We start from the raw sequence: 17,280 nt of genomic DNA, 5'->3' as shown, positions 1-17,280 counted from the left end.
TACGATAAGGACAAACTTCTTGCCGCCGCTATCTGTAAGGAGTTTGTATGTTCTCCCCGTGTCTGCGTGGGTTTCCTCCCGCATTCCAAAGACATACAGGTTAGGAGTTGTGGGCATGTTATGTTGGCGCCGGAAGAGTGGCGGCACTTGCGGGCTGCCCCCCAGCACATTCTCAGTAATACAAAAAGATGCATTTCACTGTGTGTTTCGATGTACATGTGACTAATAAATAAATATCTTATCTTAATTTAGTTTGGAAGTTTCCGCATGACACACTCATCAAGGGCCACTACAGGGTGTTGAGGAAAAAAAAAGAGGAAATTTGGGTTGAAATTGAACCTTAAAGACACCAACACCATCAATGGGACAGCAATAGTCACATGGACAAGCATGTACTGATTTCTTAATTATTTGGTTGTCATTTGATTATTTAAAACACAAAGTTTTAAATTAACAACACTTGTGGGCTGCCCCCAGAACACTCTACGCAAAAGATGTATTTCACTGTGTGTTACGATGTACATGTGACTAATAAAGATATCAAAATCTAAATCTTGGTATGTCAGAAGTTGCATCATGTATGTATCTTTGTTAATTTAAGTCTCCGTCCCTGGAGGTGACCAGCACAGTTGAGTAACAGCAACATCTCAAGCAGCTGGTCATATCAGGCTCTGTTGGAGGAACTTGGCATGACTTGACACCACTATGGCAAACAATACCCAATGGAATGGGAGTTACTGTGGCTAAGGTGTGGAAGATTGATAGTGACGTTTCTCTTTGATTGGGCACGGAACAATTGGGCAGCAGCTAAAAAGCTTCTCTACGTGCAGTCATACCCCAGTCCTTTCTAGATCAGTATGCACCCAATGTCTGATCAACATCGTAAGAAGAGTTTGGAGCTTGAAAGGTCTTCGACATGATTTTACACTTGCTGTGTCTTTTTCAAGGTGCAAAGTGCAGTCAAGCGTTAACACCAGAAAAGCTGCAGAGGAAGTCTGAATGCAGTGTGATTTAGAAGCAAAGGAGTTTGTTCCTCTGCACACTACACCCAGTTATTGCTTGGGTGGCACTGAGGAGTTGTCCAGCACTATGATTTTCATTGACTGAGAAAAACATCAATCATTCCTCTCTCCACTGTAAAGCAAGACAATTTAACACAAGGCAAAACATCATAGGCTTAAAGCAATCACACCGAACATAGCACAATAATTGGGAAAACACTGCACTGATGTATACCACTCCTTGAGGTCACAGGGAAGCACAAAGGGAAATCAATGCATTGAATTTTAAAAGGTTTTTTCTTGCGAACAATGTAACATTGATGAAGAATTAAGGAGATGTTGTGAGGACTCGAGGGCAGGCTGGGACTTTATTCCTTGGAATGTGGAGATTGAGGGGAGACCTTATAGAGGTGGTTAAAATCATGTGGGGTATGGAAGGGTGAATGTGCAGAGTCTTCATCTGTGCCGCTATGTACAAGCTGTGTCCACAGTTGCCCAAAGAGGAGAACACAGTGCACGAGTTTGTTTCGCCACAGGAGGTGCTCCCTTTCACAGAAGGTGAGATTCTGTGCAAAGTGAGCACTCACTGCCTTGTATTCGATTATGTTCCTTCAGAACTCATCACCCTCTTCATCCCCAACATTGGGGGGAATGCCCCTTCCCACATATACCGTCTGATGCATGAACTCTATAACCCTACTGATCACCAAATATAACTTAATTAAACTTGCTGACACAGTGAACTCTGATCATCTGCTTTCACATTGATCAGAAAAACCAATGGTTCAATGGTAGTGTAGCGGTTAGCGTAATGCTATTACAGTGCCAGCGACCCGGGTTCAATTCCAGCCACTGTCTGTAAGGAGCTTGTACGTTCTCCCCGTGTCTGTGTGGGTTTCCTCCGGGTGCTGCGGTTTCCTCCCAAAGACATACGGGTTAGGAAGTTGTGGGCATGCTATGTTGGCACCGGAAGCATGGTGACACTTGTGGGCTGCCCCCAGAACACTCTACGCAAAGATGCATTTCACTGTGTGGTTTGATGTACATGTGACTAATAAAGAAATCTCATCTTAGAGGGCATAGGTTTAAGGTGAGAGGTGAAAGGTTGAAAAGGGACCTGAGGGGCAACTTCTTCACACAGAGGATGGTACACATATGGAATGAGCTGCCAGAGAGTATGGTTAAGGCTGGTACGATAACAACATTTAAAAGACATTTGGATAAGAACATGGACAGGAGGAGTTTAGAGGGATATGGGCCAAACGTGGGTAAATGGGACCAACTTGGTGGGCACCATTGTCAGCATGTATGAGTTGGGCCGAAGGGCCTGTTTCCATGCTGTATTTCTCTATAACTCATTGTTAAAATTCTCCCCAATTAATTTTAAGTAATGATGATGCATTTGTAATCAATCTGTTTAATTAACAAACTATTAATTAATAATCAGGTCTTCAACTTTGTAAATTATTTCCCACTCAGAGTAATTACTGCTGGCACTGCCACTAGGTTAAAGAATCTCAACGAGGACACAATTAAATCTCTGGGATAAATAAAGCAACCACAGTGCTTTCTCATTGCAGTGATTTGTTCTAAGTAAATACCAGCACAAATAGCAGGATTAGGCCTTTATATCAACCAGTCAGAACAGGAGTGCAAGATTAATGCTTGCAACTGAAAGTAGTCAAAGCTAAAAATTCTGAACCAGAATTGAACTCACTAACAGTGACAGAATAGGGTAGGGACCCGGTTTGCAAGGTAAGAAAGGGGGAAAAAAAAGCCACAGACAATTCAGAAAGCAAGTGATTTTATAAAGAGAATGGGCTGTGGAAAATAAATTCTAAATGAAACAAAACACAACCACGAAACCAAACCAAGGCTGGTGGAGCGGATGTAAATGTATATGTGGGCTAGTGAGTAAACTAAAGTTAAATCATCAATTGCCTCTGAACCACCTAGTGGGGACTGGGATGGTATATGGTACCACAAGAGATGACCAATTGCCTTTCTCTTTCATGGAATTCTGTCAAAACATCCGCAACAGGTGAAGCAACATTCAATGTTTTAAATGTAGTTTCTTAAGATGCCAAAATTTCATGAAAATACATACGTTCACATTCATTTGCACTGTCTGTTGTTGCAGGTTTCCAAGGCAACTGATTGTATCCAGGGCAACAATGATCACATGACACTCCACAGGTGTTGTGTTGACAATCACACTGAAGCCTGTGAATGACATAGAAATGACTGAATTACTGGCACACAAAATTTATTTCATTTTTAGCTACCGTGAGTGCAGCACACTAGTCACTGGGCAACAGCACAAGATCAAAGGTTAGAAATAAGGAACCTGAATTTAGATAGCATTCGATTGCATACTTGGAACTAACCCAAAGTACTTTGCAATGAATGAATTCTGTGATAGTGATTAACCCACCCCTTCTTCGAATATTGCTAAAGCATCTCTATCACACAAAAGGCAGACACATCACAGTTCAATGTCTAAATGAAGGTAGCACCATCTGAAAGATGTAGAAAGTCTGGGAAATGGTGGCACACTGATTATGTGCCTGGACTTTGACAGAAGCCTACACATGATCCAACCACAGCAATGCAGGAAACTAAATTCTTTGTGTTAGTTAAAAAGAATCTGGTGAAAAGAGAACAATATCATGGCATTAACTTCATTGTCATAAATTTCCCTTAGGGAAGGAAATGTGTCACCCTTCCCCAGTCTATATGCAATTCCTGACTCAATGTGGCTGACTTTTCACTACCCTCTGAATCCATCTAGCTGCTCAAGGGGATTTAGCGATGGGCAATAAATGCTGGCCTTGTCGGCGGCTCCTACATCACATTAAAGGATGAGCTGCCTTCAAACTGAGCCACTTGGAAGGGGTGAAAGGTAATCTACACAATCCTCTTTGGCAACATCCAAATTCAACAGGTCTCCAGTTGTGCTAACATCAATGAAAAACGGTCCATCAACTTGGGATCTGGAGCCAGTTGAAGATATCTTTGCAAACCAATGGTTTAATTGGTAGGATGGTCATTAGTGGATAAGCAGAAAGCTAATCAGTTACCTACGCAAATAAGTGTCATGACTGGCTCAAGGAACTTCACTTTTATCTGGTACTTTCCAAACCATTTAACCTTTCAACATTTCCATAACGAATCCAAATCTCTACAGCAAAAATGCACTGAATTTGACAGAGACTCCTGTGGTATGGACTTTCAAAGCTCTTGGTTTGAGGACCATTAAGAAAGAACATAGAACACTACAGCACAGTACAGTACAGGCCCTTCAGCCCACAATATTGTGCCGACATTTTATCCTGCTCTAGGATCTATCTAACCCTTCCCTCCCACATCGCCCCCTATTTTTCTATCATTCATGTGTCTATCTAAGAGTCTCTTAAATGTCCCTAATGTATCTTCCCCCACAACCTCTGCAGGCAGTGCGTTCCACGCACCCACAACTCTGTCTAAGAAACTTACCCGACATCCCCCTTATACCTTCCTCCAATCACCTTAAAATTATGTCCCCTCCTGTTAGCCATTGTCGCACTGGGAAAAAGTCTCTAACTGTCCACTCGATCTATGTCTCTTATCATGTAGACCTCTATCAAGTCACCTCTCGTCCTCCTTCTCTCCAAAAAGAAAAGCCCTAGCTAGCTTAACCTATCCTCATAAGACATGCTCTCCAATCCCGGCAACATCCTGGTAAATTTCCTCTGCACCCTCCCTAAAGCTACCACCTCCTTCTTATAATGAGGCAACCAAAACTGAACACAATACTCTAAGTGTAGTCTAACCAGAGTTCTATAGAGCTGCAACATCACCTTGCAGCTCTTGAACTCAATACCCCGACTAATGAAGGCCAACACTCCATACACCTACTTAACAACCTTTTTGGATTGGCATTTTTGTACAAATCCAAAAACATCATAACTTCATTATGTATTTGTCATCGCGTGTTCTTTACAGAAGAAATTAACAGCAGTTAATTTTTGGTATCCAGTGAACTTGCAAATTTCAGAAATCCATCCCTTTGAGAATAATGGATCCTCCAAAGCAATGTTCATCTGCATGTTACTGATGAGTTGGAGATGTGATTGTTGATGATCGACAAGCCTACCGAGTTCCAGTACGGATTTGACAGACTCAGCCTGTTGCTTAATGCGACCTTTGGTTCATGGAGATCATGTGATCAGCTCTTGCTAGTGCTGATGTCACTATGAAAACTACAGCCTCTCTCACCTGTACCCTTCAATGCCAAAAATCTTGATCTTTCAGGGAAGTGTTTAAATAAACAGTTGCCAGATTAATCAAGAGGAGAATTTATTTTAAGTGATTTTGGCAGGGAATTTGTATACCATGACATCATGAAAAACCCAAAACAGCTTGCAGGTACAAACACGAACTCTGAAACGAAATTTATTCAATTAATGGCTCTAAATAGAACAAGTTAGTCCCTATTTAACTGTTCCTTTTATCTTTAAATCCTTAGATGTAGCTAATTATCGTGTGATGTTCTGACACATTCTCATGGATTTTGGCATGACCTCCTCTGTGAGAGAATCTAAAACTGGAGATCACGGTTGTAAAGTGTGGGATGAGGTGAAATTATTTTTTTCTCAGAGGACAATGAATGTTTGGAACCCTCTGAGCAGCAGTGCAGACAAGTCTCTAAATATTTTTTTTAAGGCAGAGGTAGATCGATATTTGGTAACATGTTACCATCGGTAGATAGGACATAGAACACTACAGCTCAGTACATGATAGGGTGCAGAGTTGAGATTACAATCATTCTACTATGATCACATTAAACAGCAGATTTGAGGTTACGAGTGACTTAATCTTCCCAATTCATATGTCTGGATGAGGAGTTACTGCAGAATTAACTGAAAATGCTCAGTCAATGCCATTTTCTGAAATAATTCCCTGGCATCAGTACCTTAAAACTAACCATACGGTATGCTAAGCTCAGATTCCCACTGATGTATTTGAGACAAAACTAAGCAAACTAAATAACAGCTCTGCTGCTTTTCAAAGTGAAACCATAGATATTTTGCCCACATTTATGCTCATTATTCCCAAAGACCAAACTCCGTTGGTACATGTTGGGATTAAGGATGAAGTGGTGAGAAACTGTGCAGCATGGAGGAATGAAGGGGAAATGGGTACATCGCTCCGAACAAAGTAGGGCTGAGGAAGCAAAAATTCACATTAAACTATCCATTTAGGTTAGTTCTGTTATCCCTAACATCTGAGTTGGCATGTAGAATTTTGCTAAGTTGCTAAGTTTGGAAGGATAATGCAGCACAATACTGGGTAAGTTTTGTAAATAACATACAGTATATAGCATGCAACAACAAACAAACTGTGTTGAAATAATCTACAATGGCATAAATGCAATTGAAAGTCTCAGCCAAGATGTAATTGATAGATTATAACTAATGAAAATAGTTATCTCAACTAATCTATGCTGTTCATCATGGAAGCTGATGATGTCCTAGCCTGAACATTGTATTCCAGTAATTGACATATACTTGTCAAGTAACGTTCCCCATCCACTACATTTCTTCATTGATGAACAAGAGGAAGTCCAACAAGAAAGGCTCAAGATGAAAGCTTCCTGTCAAAGAATCATAAATGCAGACAGAATGCTATCATAGTGCATTTTCAGTGGAATTTCACTATTCCCACCGCTGTCTGTAAGGAGTTTGTATGTTCTCCCCGTGTCTGCGTGGGTTTCCTCTCGCATTCCAAAGACATACAGGTTAGGAGCTGTGGGCATGTTATGTTGGCGCCGGAAGAGTGGCGACACTTGCGGGCTGCCCCAGCACATTCTCCGTGACGCAAAAAGACGTATTGCACCATGCATTTCGATGTAATGTAACTATAGAAGAACCATAGAACCATAGAACTATACAGCACAAAACAGGCCCTTCGGCCCACCGTGTCGTGCCGTCCATCAGACCACCCTCACACTACTTAACCCCTTCCTCCCGCATATCCCTCTATCTCACATTCCTCCATATGCCTATCCAACAAGCTCTTGAACCTGTTCAATGTATCTGCCTCCACCACCACCCCAGGCAGTGCATTCCATGCACCAACCACTCTTTGGGTGAAAAACCTCCCTCTGACATCTCCCCTGAACCTCCCACCCATAACCTTAAAGCCATGACCTCTCGTCTTGAGCATTGGTGCCCTGGGAAGGAGGCGCTGACTGTCTACTCTATCTATTCCTCTCAATATTTTATATACCTCTATCATGTCTCCTCTCATCCTCCTCCTTTCCAGTGAATAAAGCCCTAGCACCTTAAGCCTCTCCTCATATTCAATACCCTCCAATCCAGGCAGCATCCTGGTAAATCTCCTCTGCACCCTCTCCAATGCCTCCACATCCTTCCTATAATGAGGCGACCAGAAGTGAACACAGTACTCTAAATGTGGCCTAACTAGAGTTTTGTAAAGCTGCATCATAACCTCGCGGCTCTTAAACTCAATCCCGCGACTTATGAAAGCCAACATCCCATTGGCCTTCTTAACTGCTCTTTCCACCTGTGAGGCAACTTTCAACGAACTGTGAATATGAACCCCCAGATCCCTCTGCTCCTCCACACTGCCAAGTACCTTGCCGTTTACCCTGTACTCTGCCCTGGAGTTTGTCCTTCCGAAGTGTACCACCTCACACTTCTCCGGATTGAACTCCATCTGCCACTTGTCAGCCCAGCTCTGCATCCTATCAATATCCCTCTGTAAGCTCCGACAGCCCTCCACACTATCCACAACACCACCTATCTTAGTGTCATCTGCAAACTTACTAACCCAGCCCTCCACCCCCTCATCTAAGTCATCTATAAACATCACAAAAAGTAGAGGTCCCGGAACCGATCCCTGCGGGACACCACTAGTCACTGCTCTCCAATCCGAGGGCACTCCTTCCACCACAACCCTCTGCTTTCTACATGCAAGCCAATTCCTAATCCACACAGCCAAGCTTCCTTGGATCCCTTGGCCTCTGACCTTCTGAAGAAGCCTACCATGAGGAACCTTATCAAATGCCTTACTAAAATCCATGTAAACCACATCCACCTCACTGCCCTCATCAATCTTCCTGGTCACCTCCTCAAAGAACTCTATCAGGCTTGTGAGGCAAGATCTTCCCTTCACAAAGCCATGCTGGCTGTCCCTAATCAGTCCATGATTCTCTAGGTGTTCATAAATCCTATCCCTTAGAATCCTTTCTAACAGCTTACCCACCACAGACGTGAGACTCACCGGTCTATAATTCCCCGGCCTATCCCTATTACCTTTTTTGAACAAGGGGACCACATTCGCAATCCTCCAATCTTCCGGCACCACCCCGTAGACAACGAGGACTCAAAGATCCTTACCAGCGGTTCAGCAATCTCCTCCCTAGCCTCTCGAAGCAGCCTGGGGAAAATCCCGTCAGGCCCCAGAGATTCATCTGTCTTAATATTATTTAACAACTTCAACACATCCTCTCTCTTGATATCAGCAACCTCGAGAACATTACCCCTACCAGCACTCCCTTCCACATCATCAAGACCCCTCTCCCTGGTGAATACCGAAGAGAAGTACTCATTCAGAACTTCTCCCACTTCCGCCGCCTCCAGGCAAATTCTCCCACCTTTGTCCTTAATCGGACCTACCTTCACCCTAGCCATCCTCCTACCCTTCACGTACTTGAAAAAGGCCTTGGGATTTTCCTTAACCCTACTAGCCAAAGCCTTTTCATGTCCCCTTCGAGCTCTCCTCAGCCCTTTCTTAACTTCCTTCCTCGCTACCCTATATTCCTCACGGGCCCTGTCTGAACCTTGCTGCTTATACCTCACATATGCTACCTTCTTCTCCCTAACAAGTCGTTCCACCTCTCTCGTCACCCACGGTTCCTTCACCCTGCCATTCCTTCTCTGCCTCACTGGGACATATTTATCCCTAACATCCTGCATAAGATCCCTGAATATCGACCACATCCCCATGGTACATTTTCCTTCAAAAAGGACATCCCAATTTACACTCCCAAGTTCTCTCCTTATAGCCTCGTAGTTAGCCCTTCCCCAATTGAAAAACCTCTTGTCCTCTCTGCACCTGTCCCTGTCCATGACAATTTTAAAGGTTATGGAGCAATGGTCACTGTCCCCCAAATGCTCACCCAACCAATAGATCCTTCACCTGTCCCGGTTCATTTCCTAAAACTAGATCTAACATGGCATTCCCTCTAGTCGGCCTGTCAACATACTGCGTCAGGAATCCCTCCTGGACACATTTAACAAATTCCGTCTCATCTAAACCTTTGGCACTAAGCAGGTTCCAGTCTATATTTGGGAAGTTGAAGTCTCCCATTATAACAACCCTGTTATTTCTGCTTCTCTCCAAACACTGCCTGCCAATCTGCTCCTCTATATCTCTACTGCTACCGGGGGGCCTATAGAATACTCATAATAGAGTAACTGCTCCTTTCTTGTTCCTTAACTCCACCCATACGGACTCTAGAGATGATCCTTCTACAACATCCATCTTTTCCACAGCCGTAACAGTGTCCCTGACCAGTATCGCCACCCCTCCACCTCTTCTCCCCCCTTCCCTATCCCTCTTAAAACACCAAAAACCAGGAATATTCAATATCCACTCCTCTCCTGACGTCAGCCACGTCTCAGTAATAGTCACGATATCATAGTCCCCCATACTTAACCAAGCCCTCAGTTCATCCCCCTTATTCCTAACACTTCTTGCATTTAAGTAAACACACTTCAGTCCATCTACCTTACTACTTTTACAGCCTGTATTCTGCTTCTCCTTCCCCAAAGCCTCTCTACCTGTTTGATCTAACTTTTCCCCATTCCCTTCTTCCTCTGACCTACTCCTCCGGTTCCCTTCCCCCTCACAAACTAGTTTAAACCCTCCTGTACCACCCTAGCAAATCTCGCCGCAAGGATATTGGCCCCCTTCTGGTTCTAATAAATAAATATCTTATCTTATAATGATAAAATAATGCAGCTCAGAAATGGTCTAAATGTCATATTATGTCTTGTGTTCTGCCTTCCTCACCACCCTCAAACACAACTCCAATCCCCACTACAAATCCAAACCACTCTCCCCAATCCCCACTACAAATCCACACCACTGCCCCCAACCCCCTCCCCCCACACCCAAACTTTCTTGGCTGTGAGCAAAGTGGGGAAGGTGCTTTCCAGATGGTTAGATAGTGAAAATTGATTGGCAATATTTGCTGATACAGCTTTGAGGACCAGCAGGAAATCTCACTCAATTAGCCAAAGATTACTTGCATTGATCTTTGCACAAAAAGAGTTTGAGCTAAGTAAAAGCAGGGAATGTTGGAAATATTCAGCAAGTCAGGTAGCATTAGTGCAGGGAGAAACAGGGATAATGTTCACCTTTCATCAGAACACAGAATCCTTGGGGAGATAAAACCTATGTTGCCTGTAAATGTCCATAGTTCTAATGAAAGGTGAACTGCTGAAACTTCAACTCAGCTACTGTCAAACCCAAGTATTTTCAGCATTTTCCATTCCTCCCCTCCCCCCCCCCCCGATTTCCAGCATCAATTGCATCTTACTTTTGGAATTTGAGCTAAACAATGGCCGTGTTTACTTCAGTTGCTACATCGGTTTTCACTCAATTGATGTTGATTTGTCTTTGCAAGCATTATGTGATAGAGGCTTTCAGCCTGTGGAGACTGAATGAGAAACAAAACAATACATATTCAGCCAGAGCCTGCAAACAATAATCAATGGTTTGGCCTTTTCTGTGGTGAATGAATATATTGAAGATCTGAAGACAAATGTTATGAAGCCAGACTCCAGGCATGGAACCCATGAGGTGAGCTAGCCTGACTTGTGCTGTTCCTAATTTTCCATTGATTAATTTCCACCAACCTTCACCCAGCTCTTTTATCTGCACACCTGTTAAACAAATGGCTCTGCTCCAAGTGAGTCATTTTATTCTTAAGATCATTCTGTAATAACCAGTACTGCCAGGATGATAAATAGAACTACTCAGCATCTGGGCGAACACACAGCTGGTCTCCTACCTCAGTTCTGTCAAAGCAGGGCAAAGTCAGACAACAGTCACAGAGATGACACTGTATTAAAACAGTATTCGGGTGGTAGGTGAGCTCCAGTTTATTTTCTCATTTGCAATACAAGGGGAAGCCTTATGGGGTTAAAGTTTATACTTAAAACATCTGCTCATAATCAAAGGTGTTCTGTTTAGGATTGGTTTTCCTCCAGACCAGCTGAACGATTAGCCTTTCATCTTTGATTTAGTAACAAATAAAGGTGCTATCAATAGTTTTTGAAAAATATATAAACTCTGCACCTTAAAGGCATGGTTCTGGGTGGGGGTGAAAGATTAGAAAGACTAACATCTGTCCTTTTGGGCTCTCCAGTGTCACACCTACCTCAAGGAGACACACACAATGATTAAACAGTCCTACATGTACTTACAGGAGCAGGGAATGAAGTAATGTCCTAAACCAGGAGAAGTCCATGTGATTCCACATCAGGTCCCAGATCCATCCATCTCCTCACAACTGGCACTCTAAATTGAAAGAGCCTTCATGCCTTTCATACAAGGACAGACTCTGTCAGTACTGTCTATGCCAGGCAGTTTAGAATTGGGATGGAAGAACTAAACTAATTCCACTTTTACAGAAGATTTACCATCCGCAAGTTGAAATATCAGTCTAAGCAATTATCTGATTAACCTTCAGTCAAAATCAACATTTTTATATGTAGAATCTGTAGCAGTGACAGCATCCAAATTGATCAAAGACAGCTGCCCACAGCAAAAATTGGCACTTACCATTTGTCAATGCCACAGTAGTCAATCATAAAGACCATGCATTATTCATCATGCTAATCTTCCTGGGTAAGTATTTTTAAATGACCTCATACCTTTATGATGCTTCAATCAACTGTTTGTGTTCTTAACATATGATGATTTTACCATACACTAAGTAGATCAGGCTAACCATATTGCCTCAAAGTTGCCATATAAGGTGGGAACAGAATCAGATTCATTATCACTGACTTATATAATGTGAAATTTGTTGTTTTGCAGCAGAAGTACAGTGCAAAGACATAAAATTACTATGAATTACAAAAATAAATAAATAGTGTAAAAAGGAATAACGAGGTAGTGTCATGGGTTCATGGACAATTCAGAAATCTGATGGCAGAGGGGAAGAAGCTGTTTCTGAATCGTCGAGTGTGGGTCATCAGGCTCCTGTACCTCCTCCCTGATGGCAGTAACGAGAACAAGTATTGTTGCAGTAAAACTGATGGCCCACTGATTGTAGGATGTGCAACATTAAAAATATAAATTGTAAATCTGCAAACTTCCATTTTCAGCATCAAATCTGATGAGTTCTTTAACTTTGATTCAATACTTAATTATTCACTAGAATAGACACAAGGGTCAAAGAGTCAATGGTCCTTTGTTGGGCTGTTCAAACCAACAACATGCCCACAAAGTTTGGCAGTTGCTTGAATAAATAGATTCAAGAGCAGAATAGGGGGATAAAGATCACGCTACATTGATAGAGACCCTGTTTGTAGAACTCAGAATACAAACACTGCCATTAAAGTTAAAGGTGGCATCATAAATCCAGCACCAGATTAATTCGCAACTTGAGGGAGCTTCTGGCCTACAGTCGATACAGACCTAATTTCCCCAGAAGTATTTGGGTCACGCTTTTTAATACAAATATGCAGGAATGTTCAGTTTACGGCAAAAGCAGGAAGATAATGTCATGGTACTTTAGGTAACATGAACCAACTAATATTGGTTTCTCTCCTCATCGTGTATTATAGAACAAGGCATATAGGCTGCTCTTCATCTTCTTTTCTCATCAGATTCCACAATCTACAGCCCTTTGTTGCCTCCACCTATCACCTCCCAGCCTCTATCACCATCTCCAGCCTCTCCTCTCCCGCCTAATTCCATCTATTAATCAACTCCTCACCTGGATCCACCTATTGCTTGCCAGCTCTTGCTCCACCCCTTCCCCTCACCTCTTTATACTGGCTATCTCCCCTTTACTCTTTCAGTCCAGATGAATGGTCTGGACCAGAAATGTTGACTGCATTCCCCTCTACACATGCTGCCAGACCTGCCGAGCTCCTCCAGTAGCTCATTTTTTTTCTGTGGACACTGGAATCTGGAGTCTCTTGTCTCTCCAAGGTATATAGGCACATACAATAATTGCTGCAAACACTTTCTCAGTATAAAAACTGCACAGAATTCCAGGGGTTAGATTTTGAGTCAGGCAATAGTGAATCAGCTGCCTGGCTTACATCTCTCCTGAATTTTAGTTCCACTGACTTTGCAATCTGTATTTCATCATTTCTTACTACTATGCAAAGCTGTAGTAGCCTTTAAGTACTGATTGGTCACTGTATTGATGGCTACATCAAATGGTCTGGCTGGTACTCATTTGGAATGGGTAACACAGATGGCCACACTGGGCGACAGAGCTTGCCTTTGTTCACATCTTATCATGGCAGCTTCAAGATCATTGATTATGAAATCCCTGGATCTTCTCCAGAATCAGGAAATGGATTTAACTTTTTTTAAAAAACTTTTTTTGCCAATTACTCTTTATAACACCATGTCCAGAGACCTCCAACAGAAATGATCTTGCTTTATTTTGGGGGCATTGGTGCCGTGGAAATGGTGTCATTTCCACTGATGGATGGTCCCACAATAATGACAAATGAATGAAATATAACTTTTAGCTGCAGGAATTCCTTCAAAGACCAACGAAGATCTGTACAGAGAGAGAGGAACAAGAAATCTGATCTGTTCATTTAGTCAGGCTGAACCAGAAAGAAGTGGTAGGGTAAAGCCTTTATGATAGTTGCCCATCCTCTCACAGCTGCGGAGGTGCCACAGACAGTTCTTTCTTTCAGAAGCTTATAAATGCTCTTAAATTTCAGCACTGAAAACATATTTGGACTTACTGGTGCACTGTGCAGCCATACATAAGTGGTGGGTGGCACCATAACCTTCAATTCACTGTCATACCACATTATCAATGGGTCTCCGGAACTGCAAGCATGATCATTCATACCTCAAGTGAACCATGGGTCGTCTGTTCACCTTACTCAGTCCCCAGGAAGCACTCGTTTCCTATAACTGTCCATGAGATGAACTTTGACAGCCGCTGCATTGAACAGCTGTTCCTCCAGTGTCCCAATAATTAAATTCCAGCTGCTTTTTCTCCAATCACCTTCCAATTCATTTTACAAAATGTAGCTTTTAAAAGCCACCACAGCAAATTTTATATTATATGCATTAGTCACTCCACTCATTTATAATTACTACTTACTATTCATTACCTACTTAGAAAGCAATAGAAAGTTAATACTATTGAAGTCCATCGTTAAGGCATTCAACTAGAATGCTAGAAGTTTAGATAGGAAATATCAACTAGAAATTTTAAAACTGAATCCTAGCTCTGTTACAAACCACATTCTGGTTTCAGTTGGCCTGCAAGGTGCCTTTTAGTTGGGACTCCAGGGAAGCGAGAGGTCTTTTCCCACCATATTTCTGTGGGTTGTCTCCAAACCTCAGTCTCGACAGCATCAGGGGATATTACCCAGACTCCAGACTTCCCCATCTTCCCAAGGAGGCTGGGTGGGAAAACCACACCAAACTATTTGAAAGCAGTGTAACAACGAAATTAAAATCCCCACGATAACTTGCACAAGAAAATAACTCTATTTTCTCATTTAATTTTACAGTTTGCATAACATACAACAGAAGTTATTAGTGCAGAGAGAGACTCTTGGTAAAATTAGAAGGGAGAATTTTATCAGGTTTCCTCTTAAAAGCAAAGTTTGTTACAAAGAATTCTGAACAAATTTTAAAAATGTTTTCTGATTTTTTTTTGCTTAAACAATGGATGCAAATACTATCAGCAAGGTTTCTGAAGAGAAAAGACCTACATTTCACAAGGAGTATACATTTATTAACCCAGGAGGGTGCAAGCATCAGCTGCATATATTGAATCATCTTCTTAACACTGTCTGGTGCAATAATCCTCCCAAAAACAAGTTGCCCTTCTCTTGCCTTATGATGAATAAGATGTGGTGCAGACACTGGCTGTGAAAAAATGATGGCTAGGTGCATATCTTCTTCCTATGTAACAGCTTCAAGGCTCATTCACTACACTCTAACATCACTCCTATCTTCATTATAAGAGTATAAGAAGATAAATGGCATAATTAAAAGTAGCAAGCAAAGCAATTTCATAGCAATTAATTGGAAGTACATGCCTCTGGGTACACATATGGCGAGACTACTAAAGTAGTCTTAAACTAAAACCTTACCACTTTTGTTTTGGCCCAATTGAGGAGCACTATGCCAATCAGAAAGGATTCAAGCAGTGTGGAACATGGGCTCAGTTCAGTGCAAGTGTAGAGTATATTAAACATGAATAAAGCACTGGCTAACTTCCTCATCCCCCTCACCTGGGGCTTTCTTGCCAAGGAACAGTGAAAATGCGATCCTGTAGGGGTAGGGGAAAATAGTTCTGTTTGCTCCCCATGTAGTTGTAAACTTTTGGTAAAAAAAATTAAAGAAGGCCAACGGTATAATCAATTTTAAGCACCAGTGGCTGTGGGTTTATAGTATGCCTGTGGGTTTATTGTCTGTCTGTGGATAATTCACAAACCAGCTGCTGAATTCACAATGACTGACAAGCACTGAAATGAGGACTTTTAAGGATACATTCATTGTCTATCAACTTGCATGAAGATTTAGATCATTAAACCCACGGCATGGGAGCTGAGACTGCCAAAGCCACTCTAAAACAGAGTCCAGTTCTCTGAGTTCAACAGAAACTCACCACAATGGATTTTCTTCATTGGTGTTCTCCCTGAAAAATAATCTGCTTTGATTTAACAAATTAAATGAACCATTTGGATAGAGTTGCTACTAACTATCCTCTGGTCACATTCCCTACTTCATCCCATTCAACTTCCAATTTTCATAACTGCAAGGAAAATAAATGAACCCAGATCCAAATAAAAAGTTAAAATAACATTTATTCCCCCTTAGCTCTGCTTCAACAAGAACCAACTCAAGCCTTCATATGGAATACATTATTAAAATAAACTCAATTTTGAAATGAACCTCAAATAATTTAATTTCAAAAGCAAACACCAGTTTTTCTTGCTGTGAATTAACGATCATAGTTAAACAGATATTAGAATGTTAAACATGTGCTCATTCCAAGTTCCTGTTTAACATTAAACCATACAGGAGGATCTGTGATACTCACTTGTTAATCCTCATCTGGCAACCATGATACATTCCAGAATGCCACCCTTGATAAGCAAGGTCGAATCAGGAATGAGTGCTTATCTACTGAATGAACTAGTCACCTCAACAGCCTTTAAACAGATGATGATGAAGTCCAGGGTATAAATTGTGCAAAATGTTAACGACAAGCATCACCCTTTTGCAATTCAAGTTAAAATTAAGATCACATGGGAGGAAGCGTTTCTGTTAAATTTTACTGTCCATTCATGGTTAGGTTAAGTTCAGTCAGACTTTAAGTCTAAGGGCTATAATTTCCAACTAGGTTCCCATAGTTGCCTACCAGACCTTCAGCATAAGATCCTCAAAATCTCCGGAAGGATAAACTACAGTTTGTGTCTTTTGTGTCTTCTGACATTTTCTGCAAATCTTCTCTGAATATTGGTAAAGCCAGGCTGAAAGTTCAACCCTATAAATTCCTTTTCTCTTCTTCCATTGAATTAGAAATTGTTCTGCCTTGCAGAGTAATGAAACAATTCTATATTTGATGCTGAAATGAACCCAACTACACATGATAGTTATAAATGTCAATTAACAACATGTGCATCTCAGCTCTTTGGAAGCAGGTGACTTAAAAGTACCTTTGAAGATCTTTTGAAATAATTTGCCCCCACCTCTAATTAAAGTGCATAGCATAGTAGAGGCACAAATCAACCCTAGTGCCTGGCTTGGCAATGTTAGGGCTTCTGTAGAAGGAGGGTACTGAACAAAAGAAAGATCAGGTATGGTTGTGCTGCCTAAGTTTGGAATGCTATTGACAGTCAGAGTGAGGAGTAATGAGGATCCCTTTACCTCTGAAATTTGGGGGCACGGTTAGAAATTATCATGAGACTTAACCCTGCTGACTAAGTGCTGCTTTTGGAATAATGTGCCACTTCCCAGGCCTGTTGAATCCCAAGTT

At 41.8% G+C, this 17,280-nt stretch overlaps 1 protein-coding gene across 1 annotated transcript in view; it reads right to left on the bottom strand.

Annotated features, from left to right (window-relative positions):
• lama5 (laminin, alpha 5) overlaps window positions 1–17,280 on the bottom strand; it is a 225,779-nt gene that overhangs the window by 120,071 nt on the left and 88,428 nt on the right. The window contains exon 7 of the mRNA XM_052031153.1: window positions 3,109–3,224. Coding sequence (XP_051887113.1) covers window positions 3,109–3,224 — 116 coding nt within the window. The remainder of the gene's footprint in view (window positions 1–3,108; window positions 3,225–17,280) is intronic.

This window comes from Pristis pectinata, chromosome 16 (genome assembly GCF_009764475.1).
Source record: "Pristis pectinata isolate sPriPec2 chromosome 16, sPriPec2.1.pri, whole genome shotgun sequence".
NCBI lineage: Eukaryota > Metazoa > Chordata > Chondrichthyes > Rhinopristiformes > Pristidae > Pristis > Pristis pectinata.
Note: the sequence above shows the minus strand (reverse complement) of the source record. Positions and strands in the feature narration are given on the sequence as shown.